We start from the raw sequence: 14,846 nt of genomic DNA, 5'->3' as shown, positions 1-14,846 counted from the left end.
TAGCCGGGGGTGGTTTAAGCTTTAAAAAGGACACAAACGACCATAAAAGTGGTCCATACACTCTGTGCACTATATTCCAAGTCTACTGAGGTCATATGATAGCTTTGTGTGATGAACAAATCGAATTTTAAGTTATTCACAAAATTGAATAATTCGGTGGAAAAGAAACATCTCAAAGAATGAGTAATTTATGAATTGTACATAGGAGATTTAGGGTGAATATAATGTTTTTATTTCAGTGAATGATGACTTAAATATTGAACTGATGCCTTATAGATCAGTGTGGCATCAGCATATTTTAACACCTTTTATATTATTATTACTATTGAGAAAAGATTTGTTTGGAATGAAGGTGAGTAAAGGATGACAAAATGTTCATTTGTTGATGAATTATTCCTGTAAGTTTAAAGACCATGAAGCAAGACCTCTCAAAAATGTGCCTATTCTGATTCATTTTTGCTTTGGTTATGTAGTCTCCAATTCAAGAGTCCCTAATCGAGTTCACTGACGAAAACATGAACAAAGTAGCTGCAGAGATGTTTCTTGGTAAGCAGAATGTTCAACGCAAACTAATTAAGAGACAGATATTTTTTACTGTCATCTATAAAGATGTAATGTTTACTACGTAATACAACTTCAATAATTCTTTTCTTGCAGCTATAATGAAGTTTATGGGAGACTACCCTATGAAAGGCCAGACTGAGCAGGAGGTTGTGAGCACCATCCTAAGGGTACGCAGCTCTTCAAATAGCGCAATAAGAATTCCCATCATGAATTATTAAGATAACCAGACAGGAACATGCTAAATGTCTTTAATGCCACTGCAATATGCAACATGAATAATCTGTGTTGCAGCTGAGTGGCGAGTATGGGCTAATGAGAGATGAAGCGTACTGCCAAGTCCTCAAGCAGATCACAGCGAACACCAGCTCCAAGACGTATGAGCCTGCTTCTTTCTGAATGATAAAATCATGGAGGGTTCATTTTAATGTGCCAGGCAGAGACATAGATGATCTTTTCTGTATTTCGCAGGGAGAGTTGTCAGAGGGGCTGGAGGCTGCTGTACATCCTCACTGCATACTACAAGTGTTCAGAGGCGCTTAAACCTTACCTGCTGAAGTACCTCCTAGACATCTGTGCAAGTCCAGGAGTGCACTTTCAAGGTATAGTGCTGTTTCAGCTACATGTTACACCTACACAGATGAGATACTGACTGATGATTACACAAACATGATATATTGACAGGTATTTCCAAGGCTTGTGAGCAGAACCTAAGGAAGACGTTCCAGTATGGTGGACGTGTTGAACATCCTGATGGGATGGAATTGAAAGCTATGCTGGTTAGTTGCACATTAACAAATTGTTATGCTAATTTTAGTTACATTTTCAGCAATGTCTGCTTAAACATGCACAATCCAACGTTTTCAAGGCTGGAAGGAGCTCCAAACGCCAGTTGTTTCTTCTTCCTGGTGGAATTGAACGCCATCTAAAGATCAAAACCTGCTCAGTATGTTGACTCTGTGATATTTAATACAGCTTGATCAACCATGTAATTCATTTATTTGGAACAATGTGGTTCGAATTTTTTTTTGGTACTTTGAAGGTTGCTTTGGATGCCATTGAAGAGCTGTGCTATGAGATAGGTCTGCATAAACTTGAAGCCTTGGATGAATATGCTATATTTGTGGTCACAAACAGAGGTGAGATGACAAAAAGGAAAACACAATCAAAATCTAATATTGGATTGTTTGTAGTAGCTGATATGATAGTTCACTTATCTTAGGAAATGAAAGACTCATTTTAATTTAAGGAATAGTTCACCGAACAATGAAAATTTACCCCCCCCCCCCCCCAGGTCATCCAACACTGTAAAAAATAAGTTGATTCAACTTTAAATAATTTGTAACCTGGCTGCCTTAAAATGTTGTGTTAAATAAGCTAAAAAACTTTTGTTGTTTAAACACATGTTGGAGTTCCTTAAACCTAGAATTATTAGTTGGGTTAACAAAGGTGAAGCTGAATCAACTTTATACTTTGTCTAACCAACAAGTTTTTAGTTAGCCCAACAAGACAAGTTGTGCTAACCTAAATCCAAGTTTAAACAACATAAAATTTGTGAGATCAACAAACGTTTAGTTATTTAAACGGAGCATTTTGTTGAACAAATTTATAATTATAAGTTGTGCAAACTAAACAAAAATTGGCTAAACTAAGCATCTTGTTGAGTCAACTTACTTTTTTAAAGGCAGCCAGGTTACTTTTTCAAGAATAGTTCCTCTTACTTGTAATGTTAAGTTCATTCAACTGGCTGAACTATGTCATTTGCCCACACAACAAGTTTCTATTGCCTAGCAGTACTTGAGAAAAACAGCTCATGGACATTAAAGAATATGCAGAATGCTATTTTATTTGATTTCAAATTTGACAGTATCCTACTTAGCATTATTGTGTTTAGTATTAAAACCCCCTATCTTTAAATAAACATAGATGAACATTAACATTTAATTTCTTTGAAACAATTGCAGTAAATATTTACATTCCTTTCACTAATGCACATTTAATCAAAAGAACAGATGAGGAATTCAATATAAGTCAGAGGTCAGAGCATGCATCAAAGTGCATTCAAAATGTTAAAAAAGGTGCCAAAAACGAACCAAAACGGTCAAATCTACTTCCAAAAAAAAAAAAACAGCCTACTTTTTGCAGAGTAACATGTTTCATAGCCAGTAAACATGCGAAGAACAGCTGCTCCCACCAATGTTTGTGCAAAGTTTTGAGAACATCGAAACTGTACTGTGTTTTGTTAATGATGTCCATCAGGAGCACAAATGCTTTTAGGACATCACAGATATCGGTGAGGACAAGAAGCTCTTCCAAAATGATAGCAACGTCAATGGTTTCTTTTGGAAGCACTTCCCATTGCTCCTCCTCAGTCACAATCAAGATGTCCATGTCATCTCAATTCATGAGATGGCTGAAAAAAAAAAAAAGAATAAATTCTTTACATACAATTATAACAATTTAATCAATATAGAATACTACTGTACATTACTTAAACTACAGTGATACATTCTGTAAAAAAATATTTAACAACAACAAGCAGCAATAAAGAGGCCAAGTTAAAAAAAAAAGGCGCAAATTACATGAGCATGGCTAGGCGTATCAGACCAAGAACACAAGGGTGCTTTAACACCAGAACTTTGTGTGCACCAGGTTCGGTTGATGTCAGAGTCTGGTTCATTTGGACCATGTAAACTCTCAGTTCTTCTACTGTTTATCTGACATTGTAGCCATTAGGGATGTGTGAGACCAGTCGACAAAATTCTAATGCTGTTAGTCAATGCTGAAAACACCAGTGGTTTAAAAAATTGTTTATTGGCACATTCTCGCATGTATTGCTTCATAGTTTTAGAAAGACTATATTCAATTTACGGTCACTTTAATGTTCCATTTGACATACAACATAAATATTTACTTATATTATCAGTCTTGGCCACGTGTTTACGAGAGTATCATGACGCATGTGCGGTCCTGTTGAGGAGCTGGCATTCTGACGTAGAGCATCCATGTGCTGCGCTTTGTTTACGAGCAGAGGAACACACATGCGACGTGGTACTCTTGTGAACGTGCATCACGGACTAACACAGAAAAGGAGGAATTGTTGAATAAAGTCATTATTTTTGTTTTCTTTGCACACAAATATATTCTTGTAGCTTCATAAAATTGCGGTTAAACCACTGATGTCACATGGACTATTTTAACAATATCTTTACTCCGTTTACCTTTAAGATCTTGAAGGTCTTATGGGTTTGGAACAACATGAGGACAAGTAATTAAAGATCATTTTTATTTTATACTATCCCTTTAACTGTGAAATAATTTTAAACACGAATCCCCTATAAAATTAGTGGTTAAAACATGCATAAACTATTTTTACCTGCAAAATGCCCAAACAACTAACACAGCTCTTAGTAGAAATACACAACACAATACTGAGTGCTTGTGTATATATAGAGAGAGATAATAGAAATACAGAATATAGAAATTCAGAAAAAAAACAAAAATAAAATCTAATGTAAAATGACATTAAAACTGAAATTTTATGAATCACCAAGTACCAACATTTCAGCCAAAAATGTTCTACTGAAGGAAAAAATATATATATCAGGGCTCGACATTATCCGCAAGTGAATGTTTTGGACGGGCAGGTGAAAGAGAAATTTACTACCCAATCGGACAAGTAACTTGAAAAAGTCAATACCAAAAACAATAATAACTGCCTTTATTTATGATATAGCCTTTGTTATAGGGGTGTGCGATATATATCGTTTGCGATAATTTCATAATTGTTGTTTTATCGAGTATATTGCAAGAATCAAAACACACCTACAGAGTGCACGCACACATTACATAAAGAAGTCTAGGTTAGACTAGCTCGTGCGAGTGCGTTCTTTCACTGCATGATTCAGTTTTACAATGCATGAAGAATGATCAGAAAATTCAAGATATGGGAGAAGAAAATGTATATATTTATATAATTTCACACGAACATCGAGAGCCAGTTTTTTTTTTTGCTCCAAAACCATCATGATTACAAATGTGATTTTATAACAGTGATTCAATAAACATTAAGAGAATTACATTTTAGACACCATATTGCCTGTTTTCGCTCTGTTTCACCAACAAAAATAACTCCAAACACAGCCACAGCACTGTGACAGTGTTTCGTTCCTGAATGAATCGACCCTTTAAATGATTCGGTTCAGTCGCAATGACTCACTTATAAACAGTGACTTAATTTCACATTTACATTATTATTATTTTTTTTTATAATTTCAAATATCAGTATTCAGAATGTTATGAATCAAAACATTATTTATTCATTTGTAACTGCAGATTAAAGCATTCCATGTCCCTCAGAGCTGCATTAAACAGTGGGTAAATATATCTATGCCACTTCAGATGCAGCTTCTGTGTTTCCTCAACATTGCAAAGATTCATTTTGTTGATATTGATTTCATTTGTTTGGTAACAGCCCAAATGTCTTATTATACTAACTGTCTGATTAAACTGAACTCTAATGAAACATTTTTAAATTTAAGTTTGAAAATTCATAAAGAAGTAAATTTTATTTTTAAGTTTAAAATAAAAATAATTGTATTTGTAATTAATACTCCCTTTTTATTTTAAAATACAACAGTATTAATCACACTTTATTTTTTTCATTATTTTATTTAAAACGAAAAAATCTAACTAAATAAACTAAATGTGTTTTGTATAACTACAATAAATAATTATAACGCAATAAAATAAAATAAAACATTCTCTCTGGGCAAGTAACTTTTATACTCGGACAAGTAAATGACAAATTTGAGAATGCTTATTAATGTCAAGCCCTGTATATATATATATATATATATATATATATATATATATATATTTGACAAATTTTAATTTTAGGGTGAACTATCCTATTTTGGCTTTATTTTAGTATTGTGACATTGTGTATCATGACATACAGTAAGTGCTGTGTACTATATTGAAAACTTACATCTTACAACCGCAGATAACCATTTCTTCTATTACCAGGTCCACATCACTGTAGATAGTGCTCATTTTGGTCACCCACAACTTTAATGCCAACAGACATATCCTTGATGAATTATGTATTTTAACAGTTTTGTTCAATAAAACCATATGATTCCTTGCTTTTGATACTTTATTTGAACTAATTATTATTGCATCATTACTATTATATATGTATTTTAAGCCATTTTAAAAGCTATTGTTCACTGAAATCTATTTTTATTACCACAAAAAAATAATTATAATTATTGGGCCCTATGAAATCTGTTTTATTTCCAAATTAATTTTTTTTCCATTTTCATTTTTCTATACTCTATTTTAATGATTAAATAAAATTTTAATAATCAAAAGCATCTCCAATTAATTGATTTTATATTAAAAAATCAATAAATGAATAAATATATATATATATTTTTTTTCAGAAATACTGCACATTTACATTTTTCACCTAAATAAATTCTGGTAAATAATATTTCTGGTAAATACTCCTTTAAAAAGTGTTTTTTGATTATAATTGTATTATTACTAGAACACGTGGATATGTTGTCATTCTCACACTATAATACTGATCTGTGATTTCAGTGATTTGGACTGAGATGGACACTTGCTTCTTGCACTCTGTGTTGCACTTCACTTTTGCTTTAAAAAAGGATTTCATAGAAATTTGGATTTCATTTGGTTTAATAAAATATTAGTAAAGTAAAATTGTTGATTTTTTTTGCGGGAAATTAATCGTTTAGATGAATCGATCAATTAGTCGATAGATTAATCAAAATAAAAATAGTCGTTAGTGGCAGCCCTATAATATTTATATGGAAAATAATGTGGAACTGTGTGTATTTTGAGGCTTAAGAGTGCCGCGAAACTAACACTGGCATACATTTAACTACAAAATACGACGCTTTAAACCATATTGTACTCTTCTTAGACAACATACGTAATTGTAAAATCATGTTAAACCAATAAATACAAATATACTTACCAAATGTGTTGGTTTGAGGACATTTTCAAGCTCTGTGGAGAAGCTCACCAAGACGGCTGACTAACGTCTTCTTTCTGTAAGTCTTCACGAGATCTCGCGATAAGTGATGTTAAGAACGTGATATCCTTATTAAATTGATTCAACACATTTTTTTAAGTTGATGGGGCAAATGGCTAGTTTTGTCAACTTAAGAACTAGTTGAGGCATATTAATTTGAATGAACAAATTCATATACTGCAAGTTGAGTCAACTTAAAAAAGTTAATTGTAACAACTAAAGTGCAAAATTATTTTTTACAGTGAAGATGTAGATTAATTTGTTTCTCATGGGAACAGATTTTGAGAAATTTAGCATTACATCACTTGCTCACCTATAGATACACTGCAGTGAATGGGTGCCGAGTCCAAACAGCTGATAAAAACACCACAATAATCCACAAGTAATTCACATGACTCCATCAGTGAATGTTAATTTTTATCAGTTGTTTAGACTCTCATTCTGACGGCACCCATTCACTGCAGTGTATCGATTGGTAAGCAAGTGATGTAATGTTACATTTCTCAAAATCTGTTCTGATAAACAAACAAACTCAGCTACATCTTGAATGCCCTGAGGGTGAGAACATTTTCAACAAAGTTTCATTTTTGGTTGAACTTCCTTTAAGATGATACAAGTGTTACAAAGATTGAAAGCTGAATTCTCATGCGTTGTCGATTTTTCTCCAGGTCAGAATGTCCGCCCTCTTAACAAAAGGGAGTACATCCTGGATGTTGCTACAGAAGCTGAACATGTTGATAGCAACTACAGTCTGTGGTTTCGAAGAGTGATCTGGATGCAGCCACTGAAGTTTGACAATGAGCTCGGAGTCACTATGCATTACAATCAGGTACATCAGCCAGACTGATTCAATTTCCCAGACACTCCTTTCATGTTTTCTGCGGCTTATTGCACAAGTTACAAAGATCTGAGGCATTTGTTCTTGATATGATCTAAGTTTTCTCTGTTCAGGCTACTAATCTGATCTTCATTCACATTTTACAGGTGTCCCCTGACTACTTGAAAGGGCTGCTCAGTGTTGTCCCACAGGGTAAAGCCAGTGAGCAGCAGCTTCAGCAAGTGTCAAAACTGGCAGCTCTGCAACATCGTGCCAAGGACTCCATCTACCTGCCCACCTTGTAATGCAATTAATCTGACTGACATCATACAGTATACTGAATTTATCAATCAGAGAAAGCTTAAAAAAGGGTCACATTTACTCCGCTGAACCAAATTACCATTGCACTTCATATGTGTGAATAGATTCCTGTGAATTTTAATCCTTATACACATTTAAATTATTATTATATACCTTTCAGAAGTTTGGGGTTTGTAAGATTATTTTATTCATCAAGGATGCATTAAATTGATCAAAAGTGAAAGTGAAGACCTTTATAATGTTACAAAAGATTTTTGTTTCAAATAAATACTGTTCTTTTTATTTTTCTGTTTAGCAGAGAAAAAAGTGGTGTCCTCAAAAATATTGATATTAAACTGTTTTCAACATTGATAATAATAATAAATGTTTCTTGAGCAGCAAATCAGCATATTAGAATGAATTCTGAAGGATCATGTGACACTGAGGACTGGAGTAATTATGCTGATAAGTCAGCTTTACTATCACAGGAATAAATTACATTTGAACATGTATTTAAACAGAAGGCAGTCATTTTACATTGTGAAAATATTCTACAATATTATATTATTAATGTATTTTTGGTCAAATAAATGCAGCCTTGGTGGGTATAAGAGACTTCTTTCAAAAACCCCAAACTTTAAACTATAGTTTGAGATCTATATCAATCAAGCTTGGTTGCCATCATTCTGGTCTCTTAATGAGACCGCTAATTGCCTGCTCTTCCAGCAGAAACTTGCAGGGAAATACAATCCCAAGGATCATTACTATGTATGAGGGAGAAATGAGTCACTTTGAAGAGATCTGTCCACATGTTAATTACTGTGCCCATAATTGTATATAGGTCAAATTCAAAGTTATAAAAACACAGAGTTGTGTTTATTGTAATTGTTCAATTGGCCCCTGATGGAGAACAGCACCTGGCTGATGACCCTCGGGTAATATAAGTAAGTTACCTCTTCTATATACTAACAGTCTCTTGTTCTCTGCCATCAGCCATGAGGTTCAGGAGTATATCCCCACCCAGCTCTTCGGTCTCCAGCGGCACCAGCAGTGGTTAAACATGGTGACCCAGCACATGCAGCAGGTGCAGGCCCTCACTCCTCATCAGGCCAAAGCACAATTTCTGGGTGAGGTGTTGACTTAGGACAACAGCCAATGTGAAGGTGCACTGCCTTTTATTCCAAACACTGATTGTTGTGCTTGTGTCTGTTTCAGGGCTTGTGAGTGCTTATCCCATGTTTGGCTCGTCATTCTTCTACATACTGAGCAGCATTAATAGTGCTATCGACACCCCATGCATACTGGCTGTCAATCAAAATGGTCTGAACTTTCTAAGAAAAGATACTCATGTAAGTTTAACCCCTTTATTTCCAATGCTTACTAAAAGCCTATGTAAAAAAAAAAAACCTCAGGACTTTCTGGCCAGTGTTTTTAGGCTGTATTTCTAAAACTACAGCATATTTTTAGATAATAGCTGAGCTAAAAACTTAAATTCTGTCACTATTTAGAAAGCCATATGTTTGAAATGACTTGAGGGTGATTTAAATAAGTCTGTTATGCTCATCAAGGCTGCATTTATTGGATAACAAATACAGTAAGAACAGTAATATTGTGAAATGTTAAATGCAGCCATTACTCCAGTCTGTAATGTCACACGATCCTTCAGATATAATTTTAATATGCTGATTTGCTGCCTAAGAAACAATTCTTATTATTATCTACATTATTACTATGTGTTTGTAAAAAAAAGTAAAGAGTGTAAAGACCATCGACTCTACCGTGCGACTCCACCGGGCAGGGACACCGGCAAGGGATAGCAGTAGCTTTTTATTTAATTTTTTCATTGATATGTTTATTATTGAAATGTTGTTGTTATATGCATGTGTCAATTTTATTTAATTTCTTTATTTTCTTAAATATGTGGGTAGATAGTATTTATAGAGTTGTAACTTTTTAGTTTTAGTTACTTTTTCTTATTTGTAAGTCGCTTTGGACAAAAGCGTCTGCTAAATGACAAAAGTAAAAGTAAAGTAAGTAAAAGTGTTTGTGCGAGATTTAAATGATGAGGTTAGATGTTTTTTTTTGTTCAGTGATTTGAATGTCATCTGCTTTGACACAGTTAAAGTGTTCATTTTACTGTATATTTGCAAATGTATCTGCATTTCCTCCCATGATATTATATAACGGTCACATACAGACGTCACAGCTGTTTTCAATGTTCTTCAGGAGCCGATGGTGAAGTTTCTGCTGAAGGAGGTCCAGTCCACCCGCACACAGAGGCCCACAGCTGGCTCCAGTTACCCATACGTGGAGATAATGCTGGGTGATCTCATGTCTCAACGCATTACACAGTTACAACTGGACCAGGTATGGAATTTGGAATATATGATTGCAAATCATCACATAATCTAATCGTGCAATATCTGCTCATTTTAATGCCCTTTTAAGGTCTGTTGTTAATCTGATTTTCACTGAGCCTGTGTGGGCGGCGCTTATTCCTGTGCGTTTTCCTTTACAGAGTCTTGAGCTGTGCCGTGTTATCGCCATGCATATGGAGAACCTGCTGTCAGTACGAGAGAAGAGACTTACTCTGCCGCCCAGTGAAATCACGCTGCTCTAGCACCCCTTCTCACAGATGTTATTTATTACTTTTATGGCAATAATTGCAATCAGACACTATTAAACTCCTACATGTCGAAAGCCACCTGTCATTATTGATAGTGTAATATGCCTGTATGCAATTTCAAAACTAAGTTCCAGGATTAGCCTGTTTTTTTTAAATTATTTGCACAATAATTTACATGCATTCCATTAGGTTGAACATATGGGCCTATAATTTAAAACAGTATAGAAATACCTCTAGTTCTGGACATGTGATCAGCAAGACTTTATTTTTGTATGAGAGAGGGAAACTATTTTTAGCCACTTGTTTTGAAGGTCCTCTCTTCAATACTGATTTACATTTTACATTTACATTTAGTCATTTGGCAGACGCTTTTATCCAAAGCGACTTACAAGGAATACAAAAAGCGATTAATCTTGAAGAGGCAATCAGACAGAGGAAGTGCTCGTAACACCAAGTCTCAGTCATTGTTCAAATAAGTACAAGCTAGTAAGCGGAGAGAAAGATAGAGGGAAAGAGGTTTTTTTTTAATTTATTTTTATTTTTTTTTTGAGTTTAGGATGAGTCAAGTACTGCCGAAAGAGATGAGTTTTCAGTTGTTGCTTGAAGATTGCCAGGGATCCAGCGTTCCGGATAGGGGTGGGAAGATTATTCCACCAGCCAGGAATGGTGAACGAGATTTGCACTACTTGAGACTATTATGTTTTAAATATTGATATATTGTTTGCATTTGTGTCATGTGAATGGGCAGTGAACTAGATTCTAAATAATAAAGAAAGTCACAATTGACCTGTTTTCCCCAAATGTGTATTTATTTACAGCAGATGCATAATTTGAGGAATCATTGAATAATATATTTAAAAAAGCAGCAGCAGCATTATTATTAAATAAAACAAAAACTATTTGAACATTTTTGTTAATTGAATTAGCAAAAACAACAAATTACGATGAATTAACAAAAATGTAAATTACAATTCAATATACAGTAAATAAATATATATATATTACATGAAAAACATTTCAAATGTCACCTGGAATACGTTTAGGTTGGAGCACTAAAATTACTAGCTGGTAATAAATAAAAGCAACATAAAAACATTAAAAAGTTAAATAAAACTAAAGTTTATATAAAAATAATTTAAACCTAAATAGTAATATATAAATGACAAAACACATATAATTAAAAATTTAACTAAGATGAAAAGGAAATGTAAAAATAAAAGTTACTTAATTTTAATAAAAACTTTAATTGTATATAAATAATACTAAAATAAGATGATTTGATTGGCTGGTTTCTCCATAGCCAGGCAATTCAAATGAAGTAAAGCTAATCCAGCGGAATCCTGATCCGTGTTTTCTACATGCACGCTAGCGGTGGGCGTGGCTTGGTGAATTGGTCACAGATTCTTGCATTCTGATTGGCTCTCCCAAGACGTGGTTCCTGTGAACTTGCCCTGTGGTCAAACTGCATAAACACAGAGCTGAAAACTTGCACGGCTTGAGGAGTGGATACAAAAGAAACTGGAGCTTGCACGAAGGATCACATTGTTTCTTTGCACCGATTCACGCCTAACGGAATTGATATCAATCTGAGACGGCGCGGGCTGTGATATTTCTCTGATTCGGCTTCAGGATGATGAAGTTTAGGTTCAGACGGCAGGGCAACGACCCTCATCGTGAGAAAATCAAACAGGATCTGTTTGCATTCAATAAGGTATGTGGGATATATAGCGTTGGGTCTCTCTCTCTCTCTCTCTCTCTCTCGAGCATGCATGCGGTTACGGGTTGCATTGAAATAGACTGAAAGAACATTTAATTCAAGGAAATGTATTCACACGTGACTTATTGGGAACGTGTTTTATTTCATTTGCTTTCTCTTTTTATTAATGTGCAGTTGCTAATATGGCAATGGTTTATGACAATATAACGCATGAAAGTTGTTTGAAACAGTAGTTTTTCTTTTTGTTAGTGCACAGTTGGACTTTTATGTCTTGAAGAGAATGAGAAATTTGTGTTTGCGTGTAATATTCATCTTTATCAATGGAGCTCATTAAATCAGATCGGGCCTGTTGTCTATTGTGAGTGACCTCAAAGTTTTCTCATGTTTGTAACTTTAACCGTTACAACGACTGATAACCGACTGACTATAATAATCATATATATATATATAGCCTGTTATTTATTTTTAGTATTTTTGCTAAAAGCGCAATTTATTTAGCTCAATGAGTGTTTTATTTAGTTGAAAATAGATAAATGTTTGTTATTGATCCCTGAGTGTATCCTGCAGTGGTGCTGGCAGCTGCAGGGTGATTATGAGCATTTGTAGAGCTCTCTGAAATGAGGCTGCTCTTAAAAAGAGCTTGATTGTAGGCTTTTTACTGATGACCAAACTCTGGCACCATTACAGCACAATTAAACATTTCTACCCTCCTCCTCCTCAGTGTAAAGCAAAACAGGAGGAAATGAGAGAGATCATATTATGCATGTTTTTAGAGTATTAAAATCTTCACTCTTGTTCATTTCTCAAATGCTGTTGATGACATTTATCCACAGATGGTTTAGGAGAAACAGAGCGGCGGTGTAATGCTGATGAAGTGTCATGACACTGTGTGTAATGTTATAGGAAGGTCCTGTTATTTATCATGTCACACTTTGTCAACCTGTGAAAAGAGATCTGCATCATTCGGCCAACTTCAAGTCTGGTGTTGATTTAAGGGGACGTTTTTAAAATTGCCCAAAAACATGTTTCTGCAAATCACTTTTGAAGATGAGTTTGACATTGTCTGTCAAATCTACTAGATTTCCTTCCTTGCTATTTTTGGTTCTGTGTTATGGTTTTTTTGTAAAAACAAGGAAATCCCCTTCCTGACAAGACTGCACTGACTAGATCTACTGCATAGTTAATTGTAGCATCAGGGCTCATTAGAGGTCAATGAAGCATGAATTAGTTTCTTTTTTTAAGCTCAGCAGAAAAAGAGGGATTTCAAAAGTCTATAAGATGTACATTACGTGTGAGTTCAAGTTCTGAAAGTGTGATTTCCTCTTCTCTTCTTTTACTCAGACAGTTGAACATGGATTCCCAAACCAGCCAAGTGCTTTGGCCTATGATCCCAAACTGCAGCTTATGGCCATTGGAACTAAATCAGGGGCCATCAAAATGTATCCTTTTGTGAGTGATTTCCTCAAACAGAGTGAATGATGTAGTTTAATTGTTTTGTTAATGTACACTACTGTTTAAATGTTTGGGGTCAGCAAACGTCACAGTAAAGACATTGTTACAAAAAAGATGATTTCAAATAATTGCTGTGCAGAATTCTCTATTTATCAAAGGATCTTGAAGTAATGGCCCAGTCTCCACAAAAATATGAAGCAGCACTACCGTTTTCAACTGTTACAATAATAAGAAATGTTTTGATAATGATTTGGATCATGTGACAGACTGGAGTGATGACTGCTGAAAATTCACATTTTAAAAATTGTTGAAATAGAAAAGTTGTTTTAAATTGTAATATTATTATTTTACAGTGTCACTGTTTTTAATGTGTTTTTGGTCAAATAAATGCAGCTTGTCTGAGCAAAAGAGACTTCGTTCAAAAACATTAGCTAAATAATCTTACTGGCCCCAAACACTTGAACTTGAGTCTATATCTACTCAAAAGTTTGGAAACACCTTCTCAGTTGTTTATCTACCCCGTTCAAATAATAAATTAAACATTTAAAAAAAAAAACCATTGAGAAATCAAAATTATGTATTTATTTTGATAATTTTATAAGTAGCCACTGTTTTTGTAGATTACAGTGAGTCTCTCAATTAAGTGTTCAGTCCAAATCATCCATTAAAACAAGATTTTAAAGAAATTCATATAGGTAATTTGTATGAAATTTGTACTTGTCTGTATAATTGTGTGTGTCCAAACCTTTGTGAGAAACACCGACATCTTCCATTAATACCAGCGTCTTCAGCTTTATAAAATTAAACACTTTACATCCTTGCTGATACTTCTCCAAACTCTTAGAGCATTTCATAACATGTTGAGAAAGATTTGGTCAATTTTATCTAGATCAATAATACAATGCAGTGAGGGAATGGCCTAGTTTCTGGTTCGCTGATTGTGATTAATTACTCTGGATGTATGGCTCTGTTGTGTTAAAGACTTGAGTTATTTGTTTTTGTACACTCATTACATGTTGTGCTAGTCCTCTAAAACTTGTACTTTGAAAACAAACCTTTCTAAATTGTCATAATTACAGCCGACACTGTCCAGACCTGAATGTTTGAGTCTGTAGTGGGTAGAAGGAATGTTTAGGAGGATACTATCAGAATAAAGTGTTGGAGACTCCTCTGGTGAGCTGTTATTATCTAGTCCTCCTGAACCGGACAGGTCAGACAGGCCAAGCATCATGGAATACATCCAACATTCTTCCACAGTCACACTTGCTTTTTTTTCTGAGATGGAAGCTGAGATATGGGCAATATCAGT

At 34.4% G+C, this 14,846-nt stretch overlaps 2 protein-coding genes across 2 annotated transcripts in view; both read left to right on the top strand.

The window, feature by feature from the left end:
* Window positions 1-10,395, top strand: part of LOC306858592 (unconventional myosin-XV-like) — a 40,374-nt gene extending 29,979 nt beyond the window's left edge. The window contains exons 52-64 of the mRNA XM_079399187.1: window positions 474-546; window positions 658-731; window positions 856-938; window positions 1,033-1,163; window positions 1,246-1,340; window positions 1,430-1,507; window positions 1,604-1,700; window positions 7,294-7,454; window positions 7,610-7,743; window positions 8,736-8,869; window positions 8,958-9,091; window positions 9,969-10,109; window positions 10,261-10,395. Of these exons, the coding sequence (XP_079255313.1) occupies window positions 474-546; window positions 658-731; window positions 856-938; window positions 1,033-1,163; window positions 1,246-1,340; window positions 1,430-1,507; window positions 1,604-1,700; window positions 7,294-7,454; window positions 7,610-7,743; window positions 8,736-8,869; window positions 8,958-9,091; window positions 9,969-10,109; window positions 10,261-10,362 (1,437 nt within the window). The 3' untranslated portion in view covers window positions 10,363-10,395. The remainder of the gene's footprint in view (window positions 1-473; window positions 547-657; window positions 732-855; window positions 939-1,032; window positions 1,164-1,245; window positions 1,341-1,429; window positions 1,508-1,603; window positions 1,701-7,293; window positions 7,455-7,609; window positions 7,744-8,735; window positions 8,870-8,957; window positions 9,092-9,968; window positions 10,110-10,260) is intronic.
* Window positions 10,396-11,821: 1,426 nt separating this feature from the next.
* LOC306853656 (lethal(2) giant larvae protein homolog 1-like) overlaps window positions 11,822-14,846 on the top strand; it is a 45,753-nt gene continuing 42,728 nt past the window's right edge. The window contains exons 1-2 of the mRNA XM_079391222.1: window positions 11,822-12,079; window positions 13,427-13,524. Of these exons, the coding sequence (XP_079247348.1) occupies window positions 11,999-12,079; window positions 13,427-13,524 (179 nt within the window). The 5' untranslated portion in view covers window positions 11,822-11,998. The remainder of the gene's footprint in view (window positions 12,080-13,426; window positions 13,525-14,846) is intronic.

Source organism: Barbus barbus, assembly GCF_936440315.1.
Source record: "Barbus barbus genome assembly, chromosome: 3".
Classification (NCBI taxonomy): domain Eukaryota; kingdom Metazoa; phylum Chordata; class Actinopteri; order Cypriniformes; family Cyprinidae; genus Barbus; species Barbus barbus.
The sequence above is the reverse complement of the archived record's forward strand: the minus strand, read 5'-3'. Positions and strand labels throughout refer to the sequence as shown.